This window comes from Globicephala melas, chromosome 11 (assembly GCF_963455315.2).
Source record: "Globicephala melas chromosome 11, mGloMel1.2, whole genome shotgun sequence".
Classification (NCBI taxonomy): Eukaryota; Metazoa; Chordata; class Mammalia; order Artiodactyla; family Delphinidae; genus Globicephala; species Globicephala melas.
In genome coordinates, this window is record NC_083324.2 from 37,724,251 (window position 1) to 37,750,769 (window position 26,519).

General features: G+C 54.3%; 1 protein-coding gene across 7 annotated transcripts in view; it reads left to right on the plus strand.

Annotated features, from left to right (window-relative positions):
- CACNA2D2 (calcium voltage-gated channel auxiliary subunit alpha2delta 2) overlaps positions 1-26,519 on the plus strand; it is a 139,669-nt gene that overhangs the window by 21,223 nt on the left and 91,927 nt on the right. For all 7 annotated transcript variants that reach the window (XM_060307585.1, XM_060307586.1, XM_060307587.2 and 4 more), the window contains exon 2: positions 4,633-4,714. In XM_060307585.1, coding sequence (XP_060163568.1) covers positions 4,633-4,714 — 82 coding nt within the window. The remainder of the gene's footprint in view (positions 1-4,632; positions 4,715-26,519) is intronic.

Here is a 26,519-nt window from a genome sequence, read left to right on the forward strand (position 1 = left end):
CTCCCCTGTGACTGCTCCCCTGCACCCTTCACCTGCCCTAGCCTAGCCCTGCCCTGCCCTCCACTCCTCCCACCTCACCTGTTGTTCTACCCTCGGCATCTCCCCCTCTACGATAACTGCCTTGATTGAGCTGAGGGGAGAGCTGCAGACTGCTCTTAGGCCCCCAGTCTGCCTGGCAGAGGAAGTCTGTAGCAAGGCTTTGATGGCAAGGAAAACGCCTCCTTGGGAGTGGTGAGAAGGCCTGCAGAGGTAGGTGGGGGTCCAGAGATCCTCGCCCCTACTGGGCCTTAGCCTCTCCTGGGCCTTCCCCTGTCTGCTCTTGAACAAAGCCCTCCCCCTTCCCTCTCGTCCCTCTGCAGGGTCCAGCCGCCCACACCTACCCTTGCCCTCTGAGGGTGAACGTGCAGTGTCACCTGTCTCTGTTTTTTTGATTTAATTATAGATGAGTTTTCTGCATAATTTATTCCAAAAGCCTAGATTATACTGTACAATTAAATCACATTCCGATCAACAACTTCACGTATAAAATTAACAACTGGCAACAGTTTAAACTATGCTGTTGCATCTGTATACAGGCTCTTTCCCTCTTCTCTTCCCTCCCCTCCCCTCCCCTCCCCTCTCCTCCCTTCCCTTCCCTTCCCCTCCCTTCCTCCCCTCTCCCATCTTCCCTACCTCTTCCTCCCTGTCTGGGGGAGCCTGTGTATCTGGCCTCGGAGCTGGAGGCCTTCACTGCTCTTGTAGCTTGACCTGGGGCCTCCCCAGCCTTCTAGTGGGAGTCCTGATAGTTCTGTCTGCTAAAGGGGGTCCTCAGCTCCAGCTCCTCGCTCCACATACGGATGATTTTGCTCCCTTGCCTAATGATGACACCTCCTCTTCCCTCACGTACTCCTCTTGGTTCTGAAACATGCCCTGGAGACTAAAAGACCTGGAGTCCCACAGCAGCTGGTGTCATCTTCCTGCTGGGCTGCCCTCAACCCTCTAGCCCTGGGACACACACGTCTTTGCCCTGTGCCTGCTCCCGGCCTCTCTCAGCCTGGGGAGCAGGGGGTTACAGAGAGCCATTAGGGAAACCCTTTCCACATTTCCCTCCCTCTGTGCTCTCTCCCCACAGCAGGCATTCAGGGAAGATTTTCTGAGCACTGGGAAGCGAGGAAGGGCTGGATTTGATGAGCTTCTAGCCCTCAGGGGACTGCCCAATAATAATACTGCCCATCAAGGTTCCGTGTGGATTTGGCCCTGAAAGGTATTCAGCCAGTCATTGTCTTCCCTGTTTATAGACCGGAAAGCTGAGGTTCCGAGGGGGCAAGAACTCTCCGAGGTCACACAGCTGACAGAGGCAGCCTCTCCCTTAGGCTTCCCAGAGGCTGCATTGTCCTAGGAGGGTGGGGTCATGGAGCTGATGGAGCCAGGAAGACAGGTCTGGCTTCTCTCTGTAGAACATGGCTCCGCACCTGTCCTTGCCAGGGGGCTCAGTTTTCTTGTTTGTGAAATGGGGGCTCAGTGCCTGCACCCCACTAGGTTTGGGCACATTGGAGGACATAATGGTGTGAGGCTGTCATGGCCACACCAGACATCATGCCGGCTGCAGTCCCCGGCTGCACGTGCCTCCTCCCAGACACTCTCTCTCCTCACTGTCTTGCTAATTTGGCACTTAGAGACACTTGGAGATAAGCAGTGTCATCTCAATGAATCGCATGGAAAATCACAGGGATGTGGGGAGCCAGCAGGGGGATCTACCCTGTTGGGGGGGTGACCCATGGCCCACACTGTCTGGCCAGGGAGCAATGGGAGATGCAGGCACCTGGGTCCATATTGATGGGACCCCAGGCAGGATTTGGTCAGTTTGCCTTTGACCCAGTGGCGCCACGAATCCTGATGCATCCCCCATCCTTTCAAAGCCCCCATGCCCTTCTGTTGGTGTGAGTATGACTGTGCCTGGCCAGGGTTAGTACGGGCTTGGTGGGTGGTTTCTCCTGCCTCTGGGCAAGAACACTGCAGGTGCATAGTTGACTCCTGGCCTCCTGGGTCCCATGTGTCACCCCTTGGAACCAGCACGGGGACACCAGCCAAACTCTGGAACCCACAAATTCATGTCTCTGTGATGATGAAATGAATGATCTATCACGTTCTTTTAAACTCTCGGACACATATTGCCTTCCTAGTTGGGTTTGGTTTAGGTGAATGATCAGAATAACTTGTTTTCCCTGGCATCGTGATGGTGGGCATTGCATCTGGGACCTGGGGTCTACCCATCAGACCCACCGTGCCAGACCAAGGGCTAGAGCCACCTCTAGACCCCAGGAGGGTGTGCCTGTTCTGATGTGTCAGGGGTAGGCCAGTCCCTGTGGCCCGTAGCAGCATCCCAGGCTCTGTCTCAGGAGCATAAAACAGCCACCTGACACACTGTCAGGTGCTTATGGCTCAGCCAGGGCCAAGCCATCAGCTCCTGGTGACCTGGAGCCAGGGGACAAGCAGGCTCTCCATTCTCTGCTGGGCTTTACCCTCCCCCAGCAAAAAACCTCCCCTGGTGGTTGAGGCCTGATCACCCTTCATAGCCTGGCCTGCAGCCTGGCCTCCACCTGGGCTTGGGGTTAGCTTTTCCCCTGCAGTGGGGAGCAGAGGTGGGCATCAGGCTGTGTCTCAGCCAGCAACAAGCTGAAGCTGATACCTCTTTCTCTTTTTTAAAAAACTAGATTTTATTTATTTATTTATTTATTTATTTATTTTTGGCTGTGTTGGGTCTTTGTTGCTGCACACGGGCTCTCTCTAGTTGCGGCGAGCAGGGGCTGCTCTTTGTTGTGGTGCACGGGCTTCCCACTGCGGTGTCTTCTCTTGTTTCGGAGCTCTGGCTCTAGGCATGTGGGCTTCAGTAGTTGTGGCTTGCAGGCTCAGTAGTTGTGGCTCACTGGCTCTAGAGCTCAGGCTCAGTAGTTATGGCGCATGGGCTTAGTTGCTACACGGCATGTGGGATCTTCCCGGACCAGGGCTTGGACCAGTGTCCCCTGCGTTGGCAGGCGGATTCTTAACCACTGCACCACCAGGGAAGCCCAATACCTCTTTCTTTTGATGTTGACTTTTTTTTTCCATCACGGTCCTGACATTCAGCTTGGCAAATTGCAATTAGTGATCCGCCCGCTTCCTGATCTGAGTTCCCATGCCAACCGATGCGGGCACACACAATGGCAAGGGCCCAGCCCCCAGCCACAGGGATATGGGGCAGGGGGCTGGGGTAAAGACTTTAGCTTTTCTGACCCAGGGAGCTATAAGAGTCCTGGCCCCGAGCGGCAGTAGGGGTGGTGGGGAAGGTGGCAGGCCCAGGGCAGGAGTTGGGGCCAGACTCAATCTCCCAGATCCCATGGCTCCTGGGGTACCCTTCCAGAAGCTGGGGGCTGGCTTCACCCCACCCTTACCTGGCCTCACGGGATGTGCTTATTAACCTGTGAGCATATTTCAGTCTGTGTGGTAGTTCTCCTATGAGCCCTCCCGGGGAAGGCTTTGTTCTGTGTCTGGTGGGAAGGGGAAGTTGAGATGCCTTTCAGATGCATTAGGGCAGGGGCTTTGGTCACAGCAGAAAGTGCTTTTGGCAGTGTGGAGAGTGTCTCTCTGGCCGGCAGGCCCTGGCAAGCGCTGTTGTGATTTTGCTCACCTGATCTGGCACTGCCTAAAGTGGGATCACAGGTTAGAACCCAAGCCAGCCCTCTCCCCAGACACCATCCCTGTTCATGAGCGTGGGCTGAGAATATAGGACCTTGTGACCACCTGTCCATCCTGTCCCCTCACAGAGATCCCTGTGCAGCACCCTTGACCCTCCAGTTCCCATGTGTTCTTCTCAGACCCTACAAGGTGGCCCCAAATTATCCCCACTTTCTGGAGGAGGATAGTGAGACCCAGATAGGTTAAAGCGAGCTCAGCGTGGCACCAGTGCAAGGGAGACCTGCTCAGGCTGGTGGCTCTGGTGAAGGGCTCATGGGGCTTGCCAGGCCCCCAGAAAGGTGTGGGATAGTCTGAACTGGACCTGTGGGTAGACAGTTCACGTGGGGCATCTAGTGATGAGCCTCTGTTTACTAGGGTACTGGAAAGGCGAGGGCCGTCTGAGCAGGAAGCTCTCCATGTCCACTGTTTAAATGAGGCCCAGAGGGGCAGGGGCCTGCCCCAGGTTACACAGTGACTTGGTGGTGGCAGCAGCTCTCATGTTCCCTCCCCTTGCCTAGGTGCCACCCAGCCTTGGGGCAGAAGTCTCTGAGATCCAGCAGACACCAGGCTCACTCACGTCCCCTCCTCCCTGGTATCCTGAGTCCCCATGTTCAGAGCAGCAGCATCAAGGGCTGGCTCTTCACAGTGAAAAATAGTCTCCCTGCAGGCTTCTTGGAGCCGCTGGACTCCCTCAGTGCATTTAAACTATAATCTGCTCCCCTCCCTGGCTGTCCAACAGTACGTGAGGAGAGCCTGGGCCACCGGGTCCAGACTTCAAAGGGAATCAGAGGCACGCTCTGGTTCCCAGCCTCTGTTTCTCTTCTAGTGAAAATTGGGTTCTGAAGGGGCGGCTGCTGCGTGTCACCTCTCGGTGGCTGGGGCGGGACTGTTCCAGCCCCAGGCAGGTCCTCCTGACACTCCTCTCCTTTCTGCACACAGGATGCAGCACTGGGCCCGGCGCCTGGAGCAGGAGATCGATGGCGTGATGCGGATCTTTGGGGGTGTGCAGCAGCTCCGTGAGGTAAGCCTGGTGCCACTGGCTTTCCCTTTAGGGACCCTGTTCCAGCTGGAAGTGGGGGAAGGGCTTCAGCAATAAGGAGTGAGGAAAGCTTGGTGCAGTTGAGGACCCAGCGTGATGGGACACTGTGGACTCATGGGGGCAGGTGGGGAAACAGAGACACAGTGATTCCTTCGGGTCTTGGCCTGCTCTTCCCCAGGTCACAATGTTGAGGTGGTACTTAGTCGGCTCTGATGGGTAGGTGTCAGGCTTTTCAGGAGGGTGAGATCTGTTTTTGAGGCAGCATACGGAGTGGAGTCCAGGTCCTGGAGGGTCCCGTGGGTGTAGTTGTGCACGGAAGCCAGAGAGACTGTCCTCGCAATGAGTGGGGTGGCCAGGCCGAACAACCCCGGAGAGCAGTCAGTGCTGCCTGCTCAAGGAGCTGCAGCAGGAGACAAGTGGCAAGCGAGTGCTTGGTGAGATGAGGTATCGGGGGTGGGAGGGGTGATTGATTAGGCGCGAGCGACCACATTCATCCTGGGAGATTATGTTAATATTTGAAATAGTGATGTGAAGAGCAGGCCATCCGTCACCCCCAGAAGGCTGCAAAATGTGTCGCTGTCGGGCCACAGGCTCCTGAGCTGTCGCTCTTTACGTGGAAACGCAGAGGCTTGGAGAGCTGAGCTCTTGGAGTGCTTGGGGTGGGGCTCCCAGGTACGTGCTGGACTTTAAGGAGCTCTTACTGGAGGCTTGGGCCAGAAAGTGCAACCTGAACTGAACAGGGGGTTAATGGGGATCTCGTACTGATGGTGGGCTTGGGCACAGCAGAGTAAGTGGAGTTATTATTGGGGGTCCAGGCCCCCGGCTTGGCGATTAGATACGCCACTGTGTTCCTGTGTCTCTCTTGGTCAGGGCCAGGTCAGCAGAGGTACGTCTGTGGGGCAGCTGCTATGAGGTGGTGTCCTCGGGCCTTTCGCCATGCTTAGCTTGTAGCAGGTACCCAGGAAATGGGGGTGGCAGTGAATGTGTTGACACTGGCTGTGGATGTAGGACCTCTGGCACAGGATGGGGCTGATCAGGGGTGGCTAATGTGGTGGTAACATAGCTAGGAGGGGGAGTCCGGGTGGGGGTCTGAGCCATCAACTTGCTGGGGGTCCTTCCGCCCAACCCCAGTGGCCCAGCCTCTCTGAATCTCCCTTCCCTGGTTACTGGGCTTGAATTGCAGTAACCCCCATCGTACTCTCTTCCTGTGAACTTTCAATGACTCAGCCACACTTGGAGGCCGGCAGAGCTTTCCAGAGAAGGCACTGTAGGAAAAGCTGTTCCGGAACAGAAGTCAATTTATGCTCAGGAATAGCACCCAGCACTTACTAGGTTCTAAGTGGGCACTGCCAAGAGTGCAGCTGTGTAGGTTAATGAAGAAATGAGAGTTCCCTGGAATGTGTGTAATGTGCCTCTCCAAGCTTCATATTGGGACATAAGATGTACCCCACATAAGGAGTTAACCATGCACTTCCAGTCAAGAATCTCCCGTACTTTCAATCCTCAGCTCAAGGATACTGCTTATTTTATAGTCGTGGGCACTCAGACCCTAAAAGTTTGCCAGTGGGAAAATAACGTACACATTTCATGCCTGAGACTCAGGTCTGTCTGAGCCATAGCTTCCTGGATGGTGCGGACCAGAGATGGAATCCAGCTCAGCATACCCACTGTGTGCTCCTGGGCAAGTCCTAGACCCTCTCTGATCCTCATTCTTGGTCCATAGCGTGGCTGGGAGGTCTGGCTGGAGGATGAGGTGGTGAGAATGGCAGGGGACAGGCTGACACAGATACACTTCTAGAAATCAAATCTGAATTTCCCTCATTGATCATTTTCATTCCCAGGATATGTTGTTCCCTTCCTTTCTGATGGGAGTTGAGTGATTCCAGACACTTTCACCAATGAGCACATCTTTCCCCACTCCCACCTTCCCAGTGGTTACCAAAGTCATGCAGCCAGGTACAGCAGAACTGGGGCTTGAACACAGGGCTCCTGACTCCTGTCCCAGGGCGCTGCTTCTCCTCTAGCTAGGCCTTCCCTCTTGGGGTGGGCAGGATGAGCCTGAAAAAGAGGGGATCTGGGCCAGGTTTGGTGTGGCTATGGCCAGGCAGAGAAGTGCTGACCTGGCGTTCCGGGCTCCTTCTGGCATCCCTCTGCTTGTCGACGGCTGCCAGCTCTCCAGTGGCTCTCTGTCCTGCTCCAGTTTTTCTCACCTGCTTCCTTAGCCTCTTGTTTCCCACTGACAGCTCTGGGGCTGCTTCTTGGCACAGGACACCCCTGTGAGGTGGGCAGCCGGGGAGCAGGTGAAGAGTTCTAGAGGAAAAGGGCAACCCTGTGAGAGCAGGAGGGAGCCAACCGGCCCCTCTTCCCCACAACCCCTGGCACCCCTGACAAAGCCACCAGAGCTCTCCTTCAAGTGCATATGAGAGGGCCCATGTGGCCAGCCCCTGCCCTGAGAGCCAGGCTCTGAGAGTCAGGAGGACGCATGCATCGAAGCCCTGACCCAGCTGCAATGCTCCGTGGACCCTGGTACCACCTCTGCCAAGCTTATGGCCTCAGTCCCCATTAGGCCCGCCCCTCTCCATGCTTCCTCGGTGGGCCCCCAAACACCTTGCCACTGGGGTGATCCTTGGCTTTCTTCCCCAACATGGCTGCCCTCTCCACCAGCCCCAGTCCTAGAGGCAGCCCGACCCGCAGAAGCTGGGTGCCATAGAGCTGGCAGCTGCAAGAGTTCAGAAACTGCAGACGGTGGCATTTAGGAGCATTTTCCTTGTCTTGGCACTTTCCTCCTCCCGACCTCACCACAACCCCATGGGGGTGTGGTTGGGTGCAGACTGTGGCCCATTTACAGGCTGGACACCATGGCACACCTTGGTGGAGTGTGGGGGCTGTCTGCAAAGACCCTGTCACATTTCCTCATCTAACCCCAGGGCCAGCACAGAGTAGGAGCGCCCACTGTGGCCTGGTGCTCCTGAGCCGTGCCCCACCGGGTAAACCCAGCCCCGCCAGCCCTGGCTTACTCCTGCTGTGAACAGGCCACAGAAGTATGGGCTCTCCTGCAGTCTGCCCCCTCCAGGGCCCGTAGAAGCTGAGCGAGGTCTCCTAAACCCCTTTCCTACCCTCGCCCATCAGCACCATATTGTCATCCTTTGGGGGGACAGCAGAGAGCATATGCTTGGGCTCTGAGCTCATTCACATAATGAGGTTGATCAGAATAATTCATCAGGTGCCTGGGGGTGCACGGGGGACCATGTGGAGACAGCCTGTCTCCCCACTCTGAAGCCCAGGTCACTCTGATGGGTACAGCCAGGGACCTATTCCCTTCTGACTGGGTGTCCAGGGTAGAAAGGGAACAACTCTGGGGACCTTGTGGGAAAGCAAAGCAGGACAAATTATAGTCAGACAGGAGGAAGAACCAGTGGCTCATCAGGTGCACCAGCCCTGGGACGGATTCCTGATTTCGGTGAGGCACCTTCCGTGGAGGGTCTCTACAGAAGGAAGTGAGAAGATCCTCTGTCTGGGGTGGGGGTCGGGGGTGAGGAAAGTCTGTCTGGCTAGAGCTGGTATGGGAGCAGAGACGTGGGATGGTCATGTCTGTGGACTATAGGCTATCCTCTGGGAAAGCTCAATCCAAGTCTGGACCTGTGGGAGCATTTCTCAGTCCACATCAACCCCCACACGTGTCTCAGGGCAGAAGTGGCTCAGAGCCCTGCCTACGTCCCTGGCTGCTTCCGCCCCCGTGATGGCCTTAGCCCGGCTCTATGCCGCTAGTCACTCGTGGGGAAACCAAGGTGTGGTTGACTGTCTTTACCCACCAGTCCCATCCTGGAGCCCTGACTTGCTAGCCCTGGGTAGTGGTGGGGTTGGTGAGAACTATCAAGGCAGAGGTGCAGGCCTGGGGCGGTCCCCGCCCTGGACTGCTGAGCTGCATCCACAGAGAGCGAGACCCCAGGACTCAGAGATCCCTGACCCCAAGTCTCCTGCTCCCCTCCCCACGGCTGTGCTTCTCTGGACAGTCATGGTGAATCAGACAAATGTTGTCATGTGTCCCCACTTCTGTGGGTAGCCAGAAATGGGATTTTTGAACCAGTGACGGCACCATAGTCCTAGCCCATCTTGTCTGCCCCTGGCCATGCCCACACCGTGTCTGCTCAGTGCTCCCTGGGAATGTGTAATTAATATTTGCAGAGTGCCACATCTGGAGCTGGCTCCAGGCAAGGACCAAAATCTGGCCAAATTGAGGACCCCTTTCCTGAGGGGCTCAGGGAGGCAGGAACAGGGCCCTCCGCAGGTGCCCTTGAAACAGGCTTCTCCCAGGACTTCCCTGGTGGTGCAGTGGATAAGACTCCACGCTCCCCGTGCAGGGGGCCCAGGTTCAATCCCTGGTGAGGTAACTAGATCCCACATGCATGCCACAACTAAGAGTTCACATGCCACAACTAAGGAGCTTGCCTGCCATAACTAAGACCCGGTGCAACCACATAAATAAATAAAAACAGCCTTCTCCCCGTTCCTCCACTCCCACACTCCGCTGGTACCGCCAGTTCCTGAAACACATGCGCTGTCACACACTGGCTCAGGGGGTGCTTGCCAGAGCTGTGTTTGGCCCCCCTTCGGGGTAAGGGGTCCTCTCTGGGCATCTCAAGTGGGATCAGCAATGTCCAGGAGTGCCAGGGAAGCTCAGAACGCCAGAGGGGCAGCAGAAGAGGATGAAGGAAGCTGGGTAGTGGGGGAAGGTGCCAGGGGACAGAAGCAGCCCCGAGAGGGCCAGAATGGGAGTTCAAGTTGTTGTGACCCCCAGACCTACAGTTGGTCCTTCTATCAAAGCACTGTGGTTCACATGTGTCCCAAGAGTCAGTCCACCTTGGCCAGGTGGACCTGCACTCACGCAGGACATGCACAGTTGTCCCAGCTAATGTGCTCAGTCCGGAGAGTGGTGGTGAGGGAGACCCACCCAGGCCCATCACACTCCCTCCCCAGGGTTACTGGAACCTCCAAACCATCATCCTGGGGGCTCTGCTCCTGGTGCAGCACCCCCCTCCTCCAGCCACCTCCCGCTGAGGCCCAGCGGCACCCTGCTCTCTCCTAGTGTAGATGATTGGGGTGTGGGGTGCGTGAGGAGGGAGTGGGCGGGGCGCGGGTGTGAAGTGTGCCGCTGGGTAGAGATTGCTGCCGCTCGCCTCTCTAAAAACCCACATATATTGTTCTTTAATGGAAAGTTAATTGTCTTATTATTCCTTCCATATGGTCCTCTTGCTCAGCACCCAGCAGGGATGCATGGGACTGAGGGGGGGCTCCTGGGAGGGCGTCTGAAACGTGGTGAGGCTGCCACGTGAGCGTAATTGGATACACTGAGGCAGAGCCATTGGAGCCTGGCGGAAGCCCTTCCTGGACCCCCTCTTTGTCCCCCTAGCCCAGCCTGCTCCTCACCTCTTTCCTTCCCATGTCCTGCCCTGGGGGTGGCCTCTTCTGGCACCACCTCCCCACTGTAAGTTCTGGGAATGCTCTCTCCCTAGCCCTGTGCGGGGAGATGGAGGGTGGTTGTTGCCCTCCTGCTTGCCCCTCCCCGCACATACTCCGTTGTTGCCTGAAGGAGAAAATTCCATTTTTGAGAAGCTTTTCAAAAGCCAATTCATCTGTGGCAGGAGCTCCTGCCTGACGGCCAACTGACTGGCTTTGGTCTCTTACACCTCTTCTACATGTCTCCCACCAGAGAGGGGGCACGGGGAGGTCAATGTTGGGGGAGGGCTGCCCCAAGACACCTGGCCCAGGGGCCCTGGCTCACGTTGGCCATGCCTTCCATGGGCACCAGCTGCCTGGAGCCACCCCCAAGCTGATGGCTCCTCTGGGGCTGCTAAGCTGAGCCAGTAGTTGTGCCCTTCTCAGCCCCTGCCCCTCCCAAGGCCTCTCCTCCTCCTCCCCAGAGTGTGAGGGTGTTAAGTCAGAACAGCCTCACAGCAGGTGGAGGATACGGTGACAGCAAGGTCCCCAGAGGGGCATGCCCGGGTGGTCGCATCTCTGGCTAACTCAGAGCCCCTTGCTCCTGGAGTCTTGCAGGGGAAGACAGGGGCAGGGAGCCCTGCTAGGAGGCTTCAGGGTTCTGGGACAGCCTCAGCAAAGAGCTGTTGCCCAGGTTCCTGTGGAGGTTGTCGGTGCGGAGGGAACAGGTCTATGGGAGAGGCATCTCTGCGTGGGATCAGCAGACCCACACCTGGTGATACAGGCACGGGAGAGGGGCCAGCAGCTTCCACCTTGTGCCAAGAGGTCACCGTGGGGCCACATCTGAGGTCATCTCCCAGAGGATAGAGAATGGCTCAGGGCAGGAGAGAAGAGCTATGTCTTCTGACCTGCTACAGCTGGTAGGTGGCAGAACTAGAATTTGAACCTGGAGCCTGTGCCGTGGGCCACACTGAATGGTGGGTGGTAGAGGAAAGACTGAAGTGGGGAGCAATGGCAGAGCTGGGCCTCCCCGTACCGTGGGACCTGGCACATGTTGTCCTGCCTCTCTGAGCCTTGGTTCCCCCATCTGTGACATGGGGATCCGAGCCCCTGTCCTCAAGGGAGCAGGGGCAAGGAAGGGCTGCAGACAGAGCCCTGCAAATGTGGGGGTGCTTTTGTGACCCCCTCCACTATCAGTTGCCTGCCCTTCCAGGAGTTAGTTATAGTTTTAGAAAGTTCAGGTGCCCAAAGTGTCACCTTTGCTTGCTGAAGCCCAGGAGTTTGGAAATTGGTTTCCTCTTCCCTGCCCTGTTGTTAGTCCTGTTTGGGCTGCTATAACAGAATACCATAAACTGGGTGACTGACACACAGCAGAAATTTCTCATGTTTCTAGAGGCTGGGAAGTTCAAGATCCAGGCATCAACAGATTTGGTGTTTGGTGAAAGCCCATGTCCTGGCAGCTGTCTTCTCACTGTGTCCTCTCGTGGTGGAAGGGGTGAAGGATCTCTCTGGGGTCTCCTTTATAAGGCACTAATCCCATTTACAAGGGCTCTACCCTTATGACCTAATCACCTCCCAAGGGGCCCACCTCTAAATGTTATCACAATGGGGATTGGGTTTCAACATATGAATCTGGGGGGGAGACACGAACATTCAATCTGTAACACCTTCTGACCATGACATCTTTGGGGGGCCTTACTGGGAGAGACACAAAGGCCACAAGAGCTTGAAGAAACAGGGCCTATGGGCCACGGAAGGGAACCAGCTGCAGAGGCACCCCCTGGGGAGGAAGCAGGTGGGGGTGAAGGGAAGGGCATCTGCACCCAGAAGAGGCCTGTGAGTCTGTTTCTCAAATCAGTCACCCAGTCGGCAGCTTGTCTCCCAGGCCCTGTGGACTCAGAGAAGGGCACCGGGCTGGGCTGGCCTTGGAGTAGGGGTGGTAGGAAGCCACCAAGCTCTGGGTTCTTGAGGGTGGCAGCTCTCGGACTGAGGTGCCTCAGTTTAAGAAAGAGACGATCTCAGAGGCATGATCAGAACCGTACCAGCAGACAGCGCCGCTCTTTCTGGAAGTTTTGGTTGAGAACCGGTGGCTTTGCTGCAGGCCCCTCCCATGAAGTGGATGCCCCTCAATCCTTCCGTCTTGGGAATCTGGGCTGTTTGTCCAACTTTCCTAAGGCAAGGCCCACCTCCCATGGCAAGGGTTCTGATAAACACCTTGGCTCTCTTCTGGGGTCCCCAGGGAGGCTGACCTTGCAGCAGAACAGCTGGGGGTCAGCTCCGATGGGGACCAAGTGCTTGCAGATTGTTGAGGAGAGGCCAGAGTGTACTCCCTTCTCCCCTGGCCTCTGCATCCACCTCTGGAGAGTGATGGAGCTGCATGTCCAGAGCCAGAGGCTCAACTGGATAATCAAGGGTGGGAGATGGGGGATGGAGTAGAGGACCGAATGGGTTTCCATGCTGGGCCCCCAGGGATGGCTGACCCCATCTGCATTCCTCCGCCCTCCTCCACCCCCATCCATGGCTGGATCAGTGGCAGCCACGGGGACACTTGCCTGAGATCCGTGGAGCCCCAAGCATTTGGCAGAGGCAGAGAAGTAATTGGTTCTGACAAACCACAGCTGGCCCCAGGGGCAACATGAGCAGCATTTACCATGACCAGGCAGGACATGGAGGCTCAGCCTGGCCTCCCTCCACCTTCTCTGAGCATGGCTCCCCTCTCCTTGTGAGTGCAGATCTGGTGTTTGGAGAAGGTTACAGAGCCCCAAACTCCCCATCTTTCCTATACCTCTCTCTCAGTGCTGGGAGCTGGCTGGCTGGAGGTGGGGGTTAGGGGGGACGAGGACAGGGGGTAGATCCTGGGCAGACTCATCAGGCCCCCTCCCCGTCCATCCTTGGGTTCCCAATAGTCAGGGAACCAAGTGACTGACCTTAGGACTTTTTCGCCCTAGCCTCAGGATGCAGAGGCAGGGGCTGGGCCCCCACCTGAGAGGATGTGCAGTCTGGGTGGAGAAACAGGCTGTGCACACACACAGGGTGCACATATACATACATGCCTGCAGTGTACAAACATACATATATGTGATATGTGGTCCACAAGGTTTGGCATGGAGTAGGTGCTCAGCTAGTAACTCTTCAGTGGATGGATTAGCAAAGGGGCAGGCATCTGAGGACTGAGAAGGGAGGGACTGGGGGTCTAACCTGCCCCACAGAACAGTGGGAACCATCCGGACCACCTAGGGGAACTAAGCCCCGTGTACCAAAAAGGTAGAGCTTCAGTGCCAGATGCCCTGAGAGAAGTAAACTTGCATAGGGTCTGCCAGGCTTGGCCCACATAGAGGGTCCCTGACTGCTCTTTGTGAGGGAATGGAGGGTGCAGGGGCTGAGGGGGAGGGCCCAGGAGAAGAGCTGACTGCACAGTGTTCTGGCACTCAGATGTCAGGCTGGGGTGAGGGAGGCTGGGCTATTCCCGGAGTGACTCAAAGGCCTGGCCAAGGTATGTGGCCTGGGCAGGAGGAGCCTTTAGGCCTCCAGCCGTCCATGTGTGCTCCCCGCCCCCCCACTAGCCTTCCCAGCTTCTTCCTCCTACTCCACTTGCCTCTCTCGTCACTCATCCCCCTTCCCTCCAGGCCTCTCCCCAGTTTTAAACCCAGCCCACAGCTCCCTCCCCAAGGAAGCCCTCCAGATCAGTGCTGAGGCCAGTGGTGTCCCATGCTCCCCTCCCTTCTGCTTTTGCATCCTTCGGGTACACATAGGAGGCAGGAGATGCCAGGGACCTCTGGTGGGCCCAATTCAGTCTTCCCATCATATGGGGTAGGGAGACCATGACCAGAAGGGCAGGCTTATCATGCCCGGGCCTCACAGGAGTCCACCTGAACACAGGCAGTCAGACCTAGAAGGCAAGTAGCCCCTGGTGATTCTTGGTCCCGTGACTCACTGGGAGACACAGTCTCTGACCTGCAGAGGCTTTGTGAGGTGGGATGTGGCTGGTCAGGTGTGGAAGAGAGACGAGAGAAGTGTGATGCTGCGTGTGGGAATGTATGTGCACATGTAGACGAGAACACGTGAACCTGTGTGTGTGTGCATGTGCTGCCAGCGGGAGCGTGATCAGGTGAGGTTTGTGTGTCTGGAAGGGAGTGGCTGCGCCTGCACGAAATGCTGCATGTAGGGGCATGACCAGGCACGTATGTTTATGTGTGTGTGTGAGAACGTGTGATCCCACATGCATGCGTGCTTTGTGGGATGTGTGACCAGGCAAGCATATACGTGCGTGTGTATGTGGTGAGTGCAGAGTTCTGCATGCTCTGTGTGCAGGTGTGAGCAGGCATGCTTACAGGCCAGGGTGGGACTGCGGAGAGGCAGGTGCCGCGAGCTCTGTCACCCGAGCAGGCGAGAACTACTTAACCGATTAATTAGTGAAGCTGAGAAATCTCGGTTGTGGGTGAGGAGCTCACACACACACGCATGCACGCATGCGCGCGCGCGCGTGCACGCACCATGTCCCCATGCACAGTGCACATCCCCCCAAGTCGCTCTGCCTGACACTGTGCCCAGCAGCCCTGCAGGGGGGCAAGGTGCCAGTCGCTTGTGGATCTGTGTCCTCACACCCCTGTGTATCCGTGCCCTGGGCTGCTGGACCAAGTGACCCCTGTGGAGAGCACAGCTTTGTGCAAGCTGTCCGTCCTCAGTGCCCCCAGTCAGTGGTGAGGCCGCCCACACTTTGTCCCCGTTTCACAGATGAGAGAGCTGTGGCTGGTAAGGGGCACTGGGCAGGAGCCTCATTTCCAGGTTCTGGGCCTCCTGGTGAGGGGGAGCAGCCCTTTCTGCCCTGGGCTGGGGTCCACTGAAGTGCTGCCTTCATCAGGGCAGGGGGAAGAGTATGGGTGCCTGTAGGCTTAGAGCTGAGCTAGAGTCCACGGGGAGCTTCCTACAGCTCAGGACAGGCCACTCCTACCTGCAACCCCCAGGTGCCTTGTCACCAGCCAGCTTCCTCCACAGGCCCTGCAGGCAGGCACAGGGGCCTCATCCCTCCCACCCCACAGCCTGCTGACTGCTTTCTCTCTCCTGTCCCTAGAAAGGGAGAGCCCCATGCTCCCCAGCTCCCGTAGCCCCGTGTGCCTCCCCATCAGCATGATTGTAGCTGCCTCTTTTCTGAATCTTCCATTCGAGCGCAGCTCCTGGGGCACCGATGGGGTTTGTCGGGCTTGGCCCTGAGGCCCAGAGTCTCACTTGATGCTGACTCTTGGCAGGCAGGCCTGCCACCCACTCCTGCTGCCCCTCGCAGACCCCAGGGGCCTACTGCTGTTTGCCTTGTCGTGCAGGAGACCTGGAAGCCGGGTCAGGTAACGGCCAGTTGCCTCCTGATCAGGTATTGACAGAGGAGCCTTCCTTACGCTCCATTACAGACATGGAATAAATTGGTGTGCCGTGAATTTATTCTTTTTAAAAAGGGACTTTCACACTGGGGAAAACTTTTTATAAGAACATTTATATAAAAAGCAGTTACCGTGCCTGTAATTTTTATGTATTTTCTCCCTTCCCTCGCCGCCTTTGTGTTTGAACGTGACCGCCTCCCGGGCAGCTGCAGCCTGGCTCCCCGGCCTCCTGGCTACAGCCTACCGCCTGCTGGAGCGCCTGCGCCTCCTCCTCCCAGAAGACTGCGGATGCAGGGCCCGGCCCCGCGGGGGTGCGGGCTCCGGGAGCACGGCTGGGGGGAGTTATGTTCAGAACTCAGGTGCTTTTGAAATTTTCTCCCTCTTGCATCTCTGTCCTGAGGTTGCTCTGTTTCCGAGGCTGGCATGGCCCTTCTGCGCCCCTCTTGGCAGCAGCTGAGCACTTCAAGGCACCTACTTCCCGGCAGCCTCAGGGCCCTGTTCCATGAGGGAGGAAGTGGTGATGTGGGAGCAGGTATTTTCCCTTCCCAGGAGCCACTAACGGGCACCTTGCTTCCCCAGCCATTATTGCTCTCACACTCGATGCATTATGTAAATTGTCTCTGTTGCTAAGTGGTGGAGGAGCTGCTCAAGGGGAACGGAGGTCTGGAGCCTTCTGGGGAAAGGCAGGAGACTGGCCCTGAAAACTCACTGATCCGTGTCAGGGAGGGTCTGGCAGCCTCCCAGCTTAGGCTAGGCCCCCTGGGGCTTGCACTGTCTCTGCCCCAGAGCACAGCTTGGTGAGGGTGGTGGCTGCACCCCACAGCAGACTGAAGGCCAGGTGGGCTCCCTCACTGGACAGGGACGTCAGATTGGACCTTTGCCTCCCTCCTCCGATGGGCTCCCGGGGTAGGACACGTGCCCCTCTGCTGCCCAGGGAGGCATGCTTCTCCCACCTGCACAAGTTTCAGCAGCAGCATATTTGCCCACACAGCCTCCTCAGAAACCCTTGGCAGAGCTGGAAATGTTGTATCGATCTGTGGGACTGGGTGAACCACCCCTCGCTTCCTGGAGACCCTGGGGCTCCTTCTGCAGTGAGCGCCCAGTGAACTCGGGATACAAAAGGGTGAATTTTGGAGCAACACCACACGCTAGGGCGCCAGCGAGTTCTTGGGTCCCCAAGGGTCTGAGATCTCAATGAGGCATGTAGGGGCATGAAGGTTCCTGGACCTGGGCAAGACCTCAGTGATGGACAGGGTTCTCCTGGGTACTCACCTGGCTTTCCACCTTCCCTTTTGAGACACAAGATCTGTTGGGGGCCCCCGCCCACCAAGAGAGCCAAACACTCTGGGATTCTTTCAGACTGAGCTGGACTCTCATCTGAGCTTGTACTTTGCATGAGGCTGGTGGGTGCAGACTTCACACTTGTCATCCCCCTCCCTGGGACTGAGGGGCCCCTGGGGCAGGATGTTTGTTCAGTGCAAGGGGGCCACTGGAAGGAATCACAGATTTGTGTGTTTCCTGGAAAATTTGGGATTCCAGGGAGGGTGTGAGGTTGGCAAAGACATTGGTAGCCCACCCGGCCCACTTCTCAGGTAGTGGTTTCTCTCTCCACCCCTCCCCAGGCATGGCTGTCTGTGTCTCTGTATGAGATGGACCACATGACCCTGGCACAGGCTTCAGCAGAGGTTGATGCAAAGGGAGTGAGTGCTTCCATGGCCTCATAGACGTTGTGGAAGACTCGGAGCTTCTTCCTCCCTACCCAGCACAGTCCCCCACTGTCCCCAGGATGATTGGCATTCTCTCCCAGACCCTTGTGGTTTGCTGGCCCTCAACTTGCTTTCTGATTGCTGCCAACTTTGGGGAAGTGGAGGAGTGGGGGCGAGGTGTCATCAATGCCGAATTGGTGTTTTAGTCTAAGGACCCTGGTTTGTGTACTCCGCTGATGAGGGAATGGAAGCACTGAACTGTCTTCATTTGTGGTAAAAGTTAGCAGAGGTGATGACAGTGCTGTCAACAGAGCATAATGTCAGCTGCTGCCCTTTGGGGGTCCCTGTCTGCAGGCCAGAGGCTGGAGTCAAAGGAGTCAGTCTCCTGTCCCTGACTCCTCTGTCTTCATTATTCTCCCCTCTCTCTCCCTCCCTCCCATCCTTCTCCCCCTCACCAATTCTTTTCTTCCTTTCTTATTTTTTTTTCCTTTTTCTTACATTTCTAGATGGATTTTTAAAGTCAGGGTTTGTAAATCAGCATCACACTCATACATGGTGAAAAGTCATAGTTTTACCAGGCGTGTTGTGTTAGGAGCACAGCAGCCCCCTCCTCTCCACCTCCAACTCCCCAGAGGCTGTCGCTTTCTAATCTCAGAGCTCCATACCTCTAAATGACATACTTATGTCGCTACTTCATGATTGTTCAGTTTTAGGCATTATCCATGGACATCCACTGGGGAGTGGAGGACATAGCTCTCCTCCACCACCACCCACCACCCCAGTGTCATATTGTGATATGGCAGGTCAGGACTCAGTGTTAACATTGTACTGATGGGGCAAATGCTGTTCAGAACTTTGTGACTCGTACTGCACACTTTGGGGTACAATTTTTACATTTTTTTCCTGCAGGTAACAACTGTCTGGTATTTGTTTGTTTGCTTAGTTTTCTGTGAACCTTTACTAATTCTGCCCCAAACTCCCTGCCCTTCTATCTGACCTCTTCTCATACATGCACGTATATCTGGTGTTCTGGGTCACTGCCCAGAGAAGTCTTGTCTGGAGCCTCCTGACTTGTGCCTGTGAACAGAGCCTGTGGCTCGGACATGTGCCAGGGATTTCCTTCACCTCTCTTCTGAGTTGGAGTCCCTTTTTCTGCATACTGTAGACTCCTCTTCCTTGGTGTCTGATTTTCTCCCTTGGTGCGTAGAGAACATTTTCAATTAGCATCCTGAGCGAAGGTACATGGGAGCCAGACTTCAGGGACTTTCATGTCTCAGAAAGCCCACCCTCTCCCCCACACCTGGCAGAGATTTTAGGTGGGTGTGGAAGTCCAGGGTGGGAACGATTTGCCTCAGAATTTCTAAGGCAGCACTCCATTCCTTCCAGCTTCCTGAGTTGCTATGCAAAGGTCCAGTATGGTTCGGATTCCCAATCCATTGTGTGACCTGATTTTTATCTCTAGAAACTTGCAAATTTTTTCCCTGTGCCAGTTCAGAAATTCCACCCTGATATACCTTGGTGGGGTTTATTATCATTCCTTTAGTGGACATTTGCAAACTAGATTCTTGTGTCCTTCAGTTCTGGGAAGTTTTCTTGAATGATTTCTTTGACTATTTCCTCCCTTCCCTTTTCTCTGTTCTCCTTCTAGAACCTTTAACTCAGATCCTTTTCTTTTTTTCTGTTTTCTCTCCAGTTTTCCAACTGTGTGTCTTTTTATCAGATTTCTCAATTTTATCTTCCAACCTTTCTGTAGTGTTTTACATTTTGTTACCATATTTTTAATTTTCAGGATCTCTTCTTGGTCCTTTTAAAAAATAACGTCTTGCTCATATTTCATTGATGCCATTGATTCTGTCAGCTCTGTGAGGATGATAGCTTAAAAAAACTTTTTGTCTTGAAATAATTTTAGATTTACAGAGAGGTTGCCGAAATAGTAGAGAAATTCCCTAACCCTTCACCCAGTTTCCTTTAAAGTTATCATCTTGCATAACCACAGTACAAATATCAATGAAGAAATTAACATTGGTACATTAATACTAACCAAAGTGAAAACTGGATTTGGATTTCACCAGTTTTTGCACTAGCCTCCTTTTTTTAAACCATGATCCAATCCAGAATCCCACATTGCTTTTAGTTGTCATGTGTCCTTAATCTCCTCCAATCTCTGGCAGTTTCTATGTCTTTCCTTGTCTTTCATGACCTTGATACTTTTTTAAAAGTCCTGGTCAGTTATTTTGTTTACTGTCCCTCAATTTGTGTTTGTCTAATGTTCTCCTATGATTTGACTGAGGTTATGCATTTTTAGGAAGTACACCATAGAAAATAATGTGTCTTTCTCAGTGCATCATATCAGGGAGAACATAATGTCAGTATATCTTATTATTGGTGATGTTAACTTTGATCATTTGGTTAAGCTGGTATCTGCTTGGTTCTCCTTTTCCCTTTGTAATCAGTACATTTCTTGGGGGAAACTTTGAGACTATGCAAATATCCCATTTCTCTCAAACCTTTGCCCATTAATTTTAGCATCCACTGGTAGATCTTGCCTGCAGTAATTATTACTGCAGTGGTCTCATGGTACTTTTCTATTTCTCTCATTCTTCTACATTTATTAATTGGCATTCTTCTGTAAGGAAGAACTGTCCCTTCTCCCTTGTTTATTTATTTATTTGATTATTTATTTATGTCAGTTTGGACTCATGAATACTTATTCTATGGGTGGTAATTCAATATTATAATTTTCTTGCCCAAATTATTCTAGCTTTGGCATTGGGAGTTCTTCTAGGTTGGCTCCTGTGCCCTTTTGACATGCCCCTGTCCTTATTTGATCACTTCCTTACTTTTTGTTACCACAAGGTCTTCAGCTCATCTTGTATTTTCCCTGGAATCAGCCACTTCTCAAGGAGTTCTGGTTCCATTTATTGGTGAATGGTATTTAGAAATCAAGATCTGGGTGCTGAGTGTGCTCACTGCTAGTGGGATGTCAGTGCTTCTAGACTCTCTCACAAGGAGAACTAGGAAATATGTGTATGTATAGCCCATGTATACACACATACCTATAATCACATCTTTATCTGTCTATCTGTATATACATTTACAACAATGAGTCTATACTGAAACCTTGGACTCCACTCCAGCACAAAAGGGTTCATTGATGTCTTCCTCCATTCCTTTCTGGTGACTGCTTTCTCCAACAGTGAGAAATCCAGTTCTCATTATCTGCAATATATTTATTTCTTCAACCCTTGTATACACAATTTATAGCATTTTTTTTACACTTCCATCTCCCCATGTAGCCCAGGTTCCTTCAGGTTTTTGTTTGTTTCTTTTGGTCTCTGACTTCTTTGGGCCTGTCTCCCCCCAGTGTTTGGGCTTCCAAATCGTCTGCTCATATTTAAGCAGACAGAGAAGATAATGTGATAGGAGCTGAGGAGTGGGATTAACAACCCTCTGGACCTCAAGTCAAAATGCCACCAAAGTACAGAGCACTGAGGTGGAGGTGGGAGTCTAGGCATGGTGGGGGGAACCTTGGGGTTTATCGTGGGTACTCTGGCCATATTGCCCTCCTCAGCTGCAGGTTCCCCAGAGAAGTTTCTCTCAGTCTCCTATTTGGGGTTTCAGGGCTGTGTCTTTGGAGTTCCCCAACATTTTTTTAAATCTCTTCATTGGAGTATAATTGCTTTACAATGTTGTATTAGTTTCTGCTGTACAACAAAGTGAATCAGCTGTATGTATACATATATCCCCATATCCTCTCCCTTTTGAGCCTCCCTCCCACCCTCCCTATCCCACCCCTCTAGATGGTCACAAAGCACCGAGCTGATCTCCCTGTGCTATGCAGCAGCTTCCCAGTAGCCATCCATTTCACATTTGATAGTGTAAATATGTCAGTGCTACTCTCTCACTTCATCCCAGCTTCCCCTCCCCGCCCCCCCGCCATGTCCTCAAGTCCATTCTCTACATCTGTGTCTTATTCTTGCCCTGCCACTAGGTTCATCAGTACCGTTTTTTTAGATTCCATACATGTACGTTAGCATACGGTAGTTGTTTTTCTCTTTCTCACTTACTTCACTCTGTATGACAGACTCTAGGTCCATCCACCTCATTACAAATAAGGAGTTCCCCAACATTAACCTACTGCCAGCAGAGGTAAGCCTTCCACAGCCTGCTGAGTCAGTCACCCATGGTCCATCTGCTTCTAGCTTCCAAAATGTTCCTGGTGCCTCCTCCACATGTTCTTTGGCCCATGGGTTTTTACCATTTTGAATAGCCCTTTAGTTTTGTTTCAGGGAGTTTTGAGAAAGAATGAAAATTTAATCCACCTGGCACCACTGCTTTCACTCCCTTGTAGCAACTGAGCCCTTACTATTTGTTCGCCGAAATACATGTAGGGCCCCGGCCAGCGAATAGATGAACAGGAGGTTCTCTGGCTGAGGGAGGTGGCAAGCCAGGGCCAGCCTCCTGACCTCCCTCTCACTACCTGTGACCCTCCACACAAGCCCAGGGGCCCCCTGCCTACTGCCTAGGGCTCCAAAGAACACAGTTTGAGAACTGCTGCCCTGTGCCTGGGAGTGTGTCAAGCCCAGGGCTTGGCTTGGGGTTAGCAGCAGGGAGCCTCTGGGAACAGAGGGGGGGGATTAGGGAGGTGGGGGACTCAACCAACGTCACAAGGAACTTGAGTAGCCTGGGTCTCTCCCTGTAATCAGGTGCCCTTCATCCTGAGCCTCAGTTCCCCTATCTGTGTGGTAGGAAGCCCCAGCTGGGCTGGCTGACACAGTCAGCAGTGGGGAAGAGCTTGGCTGATAAAGCTCTGACTTGGTTGACAACATGCCAGCCATTCCCTGGGTGGCCCCCCAACAGCACCGTCTTTGCACTCAGATGGGGTTACCTGGGCGGTAGGTACCAGCAAGTGGGGTTACCTAGGCCACCCATGACCAGGGCAGAGTAGTACCCTGAATCTGGCTGGTGGCTGAGGGCACATCCCTTTGGGGTGGCTCCCAAAGACAGAGCCCAGCCTGTTCTGAGTGAGTCAGGGTCCTCCCTTCAGCTCAGTCCCAGGTCTCTGAGCCTCCCCAGGGCCATGCTCTTCCCTCATTGTTACATCTGCCTGGGACGCCTTCCTCAGTCCTCACTTCAACCCACTGAAATTGAGCTCCTTCTCCCAAGGCTGGGGGAATGGGCCCCTGGCAGGGTTTGGGAGCAATCAGACCAAAAGAAACCCCCTCACAAATCAGGTAACCTGGGCCTCAGTTTCCTCATCTGTCAAAGAGGGAGAGTTGTCTCTGCCTTCAGGGTCACGTTGAGATAAAAAAGGATGTGAAGTAGCTGCAGGTAACAAAACCAAACCCCTTGTATGTTGAGGCAGCAACACAGGGACATGGAGCTGCAGGAGCAAGGGGCTGGACTGGGGCTGGAGGCTGGGGACGAGACTGGGGGCCAAAGACTGGAGCAGGAGGCAAGAACTGGACCAGAGTACCAGGGGTCAATGGATGGACTGGGGGACCAGGAAAGGCTGGGCAGTGCAGTGCCTTCTAGAAGTGGGCCCACAGGCTATTTTTGAAAAGCTCCGAGGAAGGTTATAGAGTAACTTTTTGCAGGCAGCCGCTGGTTACCAGGAAAGATATTTAGCAGGAAAGGAGGCCTCAGTCCCAACTTCCCTGCTGGCATTTTGGGAGATTGGGTGAGCTGGACCACCTGCCAGAGCCCAATTTATTGCTTTATGTCCTGGCTTCTTTCTGTGAAGGATGGGGAAAGGGCACAGAAGGCCTTCAGAACTCTGAGACTGCAGCATTCTTGGGGAGGCTACAAAGAATGTCGTGAAGGGCATGGGACTGGATCAGAGACCAAGTCCTGGTGTTGGCTGTGCCTCCTCTGACCTCTGTAGGGTGATCTTGGGCACGTGACTTCCCTGCCTGTTTTTTAGTTTTCTCATGTAAAACCAGGTAGGGGGACAGGACACTGTCCATGTTTCTGGTTTGGGGCAGGTAGGCACAGCAGGTGGACAAAGGACTGAGTGAGGAGGGGCAGAGTATAGGGGGCAAGCCTGGGAGCGCATCAGGGTTCCTGGCAGGTCCTCAGTCCCTCGGATCATCTTAGCCAATCGCTGGGGGAAATAGAGGCCCAGAGAGGGCACGGACAGGCCCTCAAACACACAGCAGGGGGTGGCAGAGCTGAGGCCAGAACACAGGTATTCACCCCATCCCAGGCCAATGGGTGAAAATGGTGAAATAACAATGTTGTCCTGGCTGCAGTGGGCAAGACACATCTGTTTAACAGACTCACTCAGCCTTTCCAGGAGCTAGTCCCATCCCCTGAATGTGTGAGCCTCTCCCATTCCCCACCCTACCAACTTTGCCCCTTCTTGCCCTGGGCAGCTTTTGTTTCCTGGGAGCCAACCCCAGAGATTCAGGTTAAGTGCTAATTAAAAGCCACCAGCCTCCTTTCTGCAGAAGCTGAGCCCCCTCCATCAGCACACAGCCCAGGCTAGTCCTTCTTCATCATTTCTAGCCTTTGGCAAATGATTCCACATCACTGTGCCTCAGTTTCCTCATCTGTAAAGCAGGGATAACATTCCTTGTCCTGCCTCCCTCCTGTGGCATCGTGAGGTTTAAAGGACACATACCATGTGTGTAACTCGGTCGGGACTACAGACATAAGGCCACCTGGATGATGGGTGAGACCCGCCTTCCTGGGCAGGGTCGTAGGATGCTGCCCAGGGGTCAGTCAGAAGTTGAGGATGCTTGGCACTGGTGACAGGCATGGATAGATGGGGGCAGAGTGTGGTGAGGATTGGTGGGGGGAGCATGCGGGCCCGAGTGTCTGTTTTGCTGATTGCTCCTTTTGCTTTCAAGGAGATTAAACTATTTTTAGTCTGCGCCACTGCTGGTGAGACGCCGGAGGAAGCCTTTCCTTCGCCGAGATTTTCTGGAAGCTGCCAAGTGTGGTCTTCAACTCCATTCTGGGAGCCTCCCCAAGCAGGCGGGAGGGGACATCACTGTCTGGGGGTTGTGGGGACAGGTTGGTGCGCTGTTGCTCCCCAAGGTCCTTGCTGCGCTGGCCTCCAGAGCTGCACGGCCCCAGACTGTGGAGACCAGTAATCTGATGCGCCCGATGTTTGTAATGCTGTGTTTAAAAAAAGTAATTTATTTTCTAATTATTCCTTGTCTTGCATAACTGTGCATCGCCAAAGTGTCGCTATTTAAAATATTTATCTCTCTACGCCGCAGGAGCAGCTCTGAAGCGTGGAGGGGGAAGAAATAAAAGTCCGCGTGCTGGTCGCAGGCATATTACTTTGACTTGTCCTGGCAGTTTGGATGTCTCCCTGTAAATACATTTATTTTTCATTAGGATGTTTCTGAGCTTGTGGCCCCCAGAGAGCCGGAGTGATTACGCTGTCCATCTGTGAGAGATGCCATAGAGAGGTGCTCATGGAATGAGGTCCACCAAACGCATCCCACGCCTACCTGTACCAGGGCGAGTGTCCAAGCGAGTGTGGCCTGGGATGTGCGTGTGCAGAGAGGATGCAGTGCTGGGCTGCATGGAGCTAGGTGGGCCACATGGCCAGAGACTTTGGTCATTTGGTTCCATGGGAAAACCGGGCCCAGAGGGAGTCTGCTTTGGAATGGAATCAACCTCACTGGCAAAGTAGACAATGTGCCTGTGGCCTGTTCTATCCGAGGGGCCAACGCTTTTCACTACAGCTCAGCAGGCTTTGAGATTGGGATCAGAGAAATCGTGGGTGGCTTCAAGGGGTACACACATCCCAGAGGCTTGAGAAGAGGGCCCATGGCTTCCCAGCACGGAGGACGGGCACCTGACTCTTCCCCCTTCTCTGCCCCTCCCTAGGCTGCAGGTTTGAGCCTGTTGCAGCGGCTGTAGGCATCTGGGGGCTGGAATAGCACCTCTCCTTCAGCCACCCGGGAGGGCAGGGACTGGACCTGGTTCCTCGCTCACTAACAGGCTCTTTTCCAATCAAAAAAAAATTTTTCTTTTTTAGCTCACTGAGTCTAAGAGAGAGTTTTATGCTGAATTTTAAAATACCTTATTTTTTCCAGTCTCTAAACTACTAATCTCCTGGGCTAAGGGATTCTGGGACAAAGGCGAGGCCTCGGAGTGGAAATCTGTAAAATTAGCTTCAGCGGTATTAGTGTTTGCAGTTGGAGATTGAAAAATTGCTTTCCCAGGGTCTGATTGGACGTTCGGCTCTCCTCAGGGAAGAGGCAAGAACTCGCTCGGCACAGAGACACCTGGGAGGGCGGGGGCTGGGAGTGGGGGCAGCTGAAGGACAAATGCTGGGAGGCTGTTTTGGGGTTCAGAAAAGCTTCTCCTAGGAGGCCCTCTCCTGGGGCCCGTGAGCTGGATGCTCTGCAGAGCGTGTGCTGGTGTGAGTGTAGTTTCTGCCTGGGTCTCCCACATCGGTGCACAGCTTCTCCAGAGCTCTGGGTACACAGCAGGTGCCAAGTAAATGCCATGGAGCCCAGCTGGGTCCCTTCCCCTTCTCTTACTGAGGCCTCCTGGTTCCCTGATCCCCACTCGAGTGCTCCCACACAAGGAGGGGAGCTTCCGGAACCTGACTGAGGGGCCAGCTCTGGTGCCTGTTGGGGCGCCCGCCCGTGTGGCCCATCAGGCCTCTTGTGTGCTTGATTGCCTCTGATTGGCTGCAGCTGAATTCAGCAAAAGCTATTATTTGCCCTTGATGAGCCAATCAGATGGCCTCATTGGCCATTCAGAGCAGGCATCAGAACCTGGGTGGGGGGAGATGGGACACAGTGAGGCGGGGGCAGGGCAAAACAGATGCAGGACCCGCGCCTGGTCTGTGTCCACCACCACCTTCACACAGATCACACCTCCCTTTCCTGACCGATCCTCCCAAACCAGGGCTCCTTACCCGCCATTAGGCCTGCCTCCCAGCCTTTTCCCTCACTGTTCCCTCTTCCTGCAAAGCCTTTCCTTGCACATCTGCCTGCCAGAACTCCTCCGTGAAGTCTGTTTCCATCTCTCCAGGCCAAGGTGAGCTGTATCCTCCAAGCTCCCAGAGCATGTTTGCTGCCCCTCTCACTCTGCCAGAAAATACAGAAGTCACCAGGATGGTGGTCGAGGAGATTGGGATAGATTGGGGTTCAAACTCTGATCAGCCCCTTCCCACCCCTAGGTCCTTGGACGAGCTAGTTCCCCTCTAAAGCTTTGGTTTCTTCACCTTTAAAAGGGCCTAATAATTGTAGGCCCTTCACATCCCATAACCTCCGCATTCAGGGCCGCCCCCACCTGAAGGGG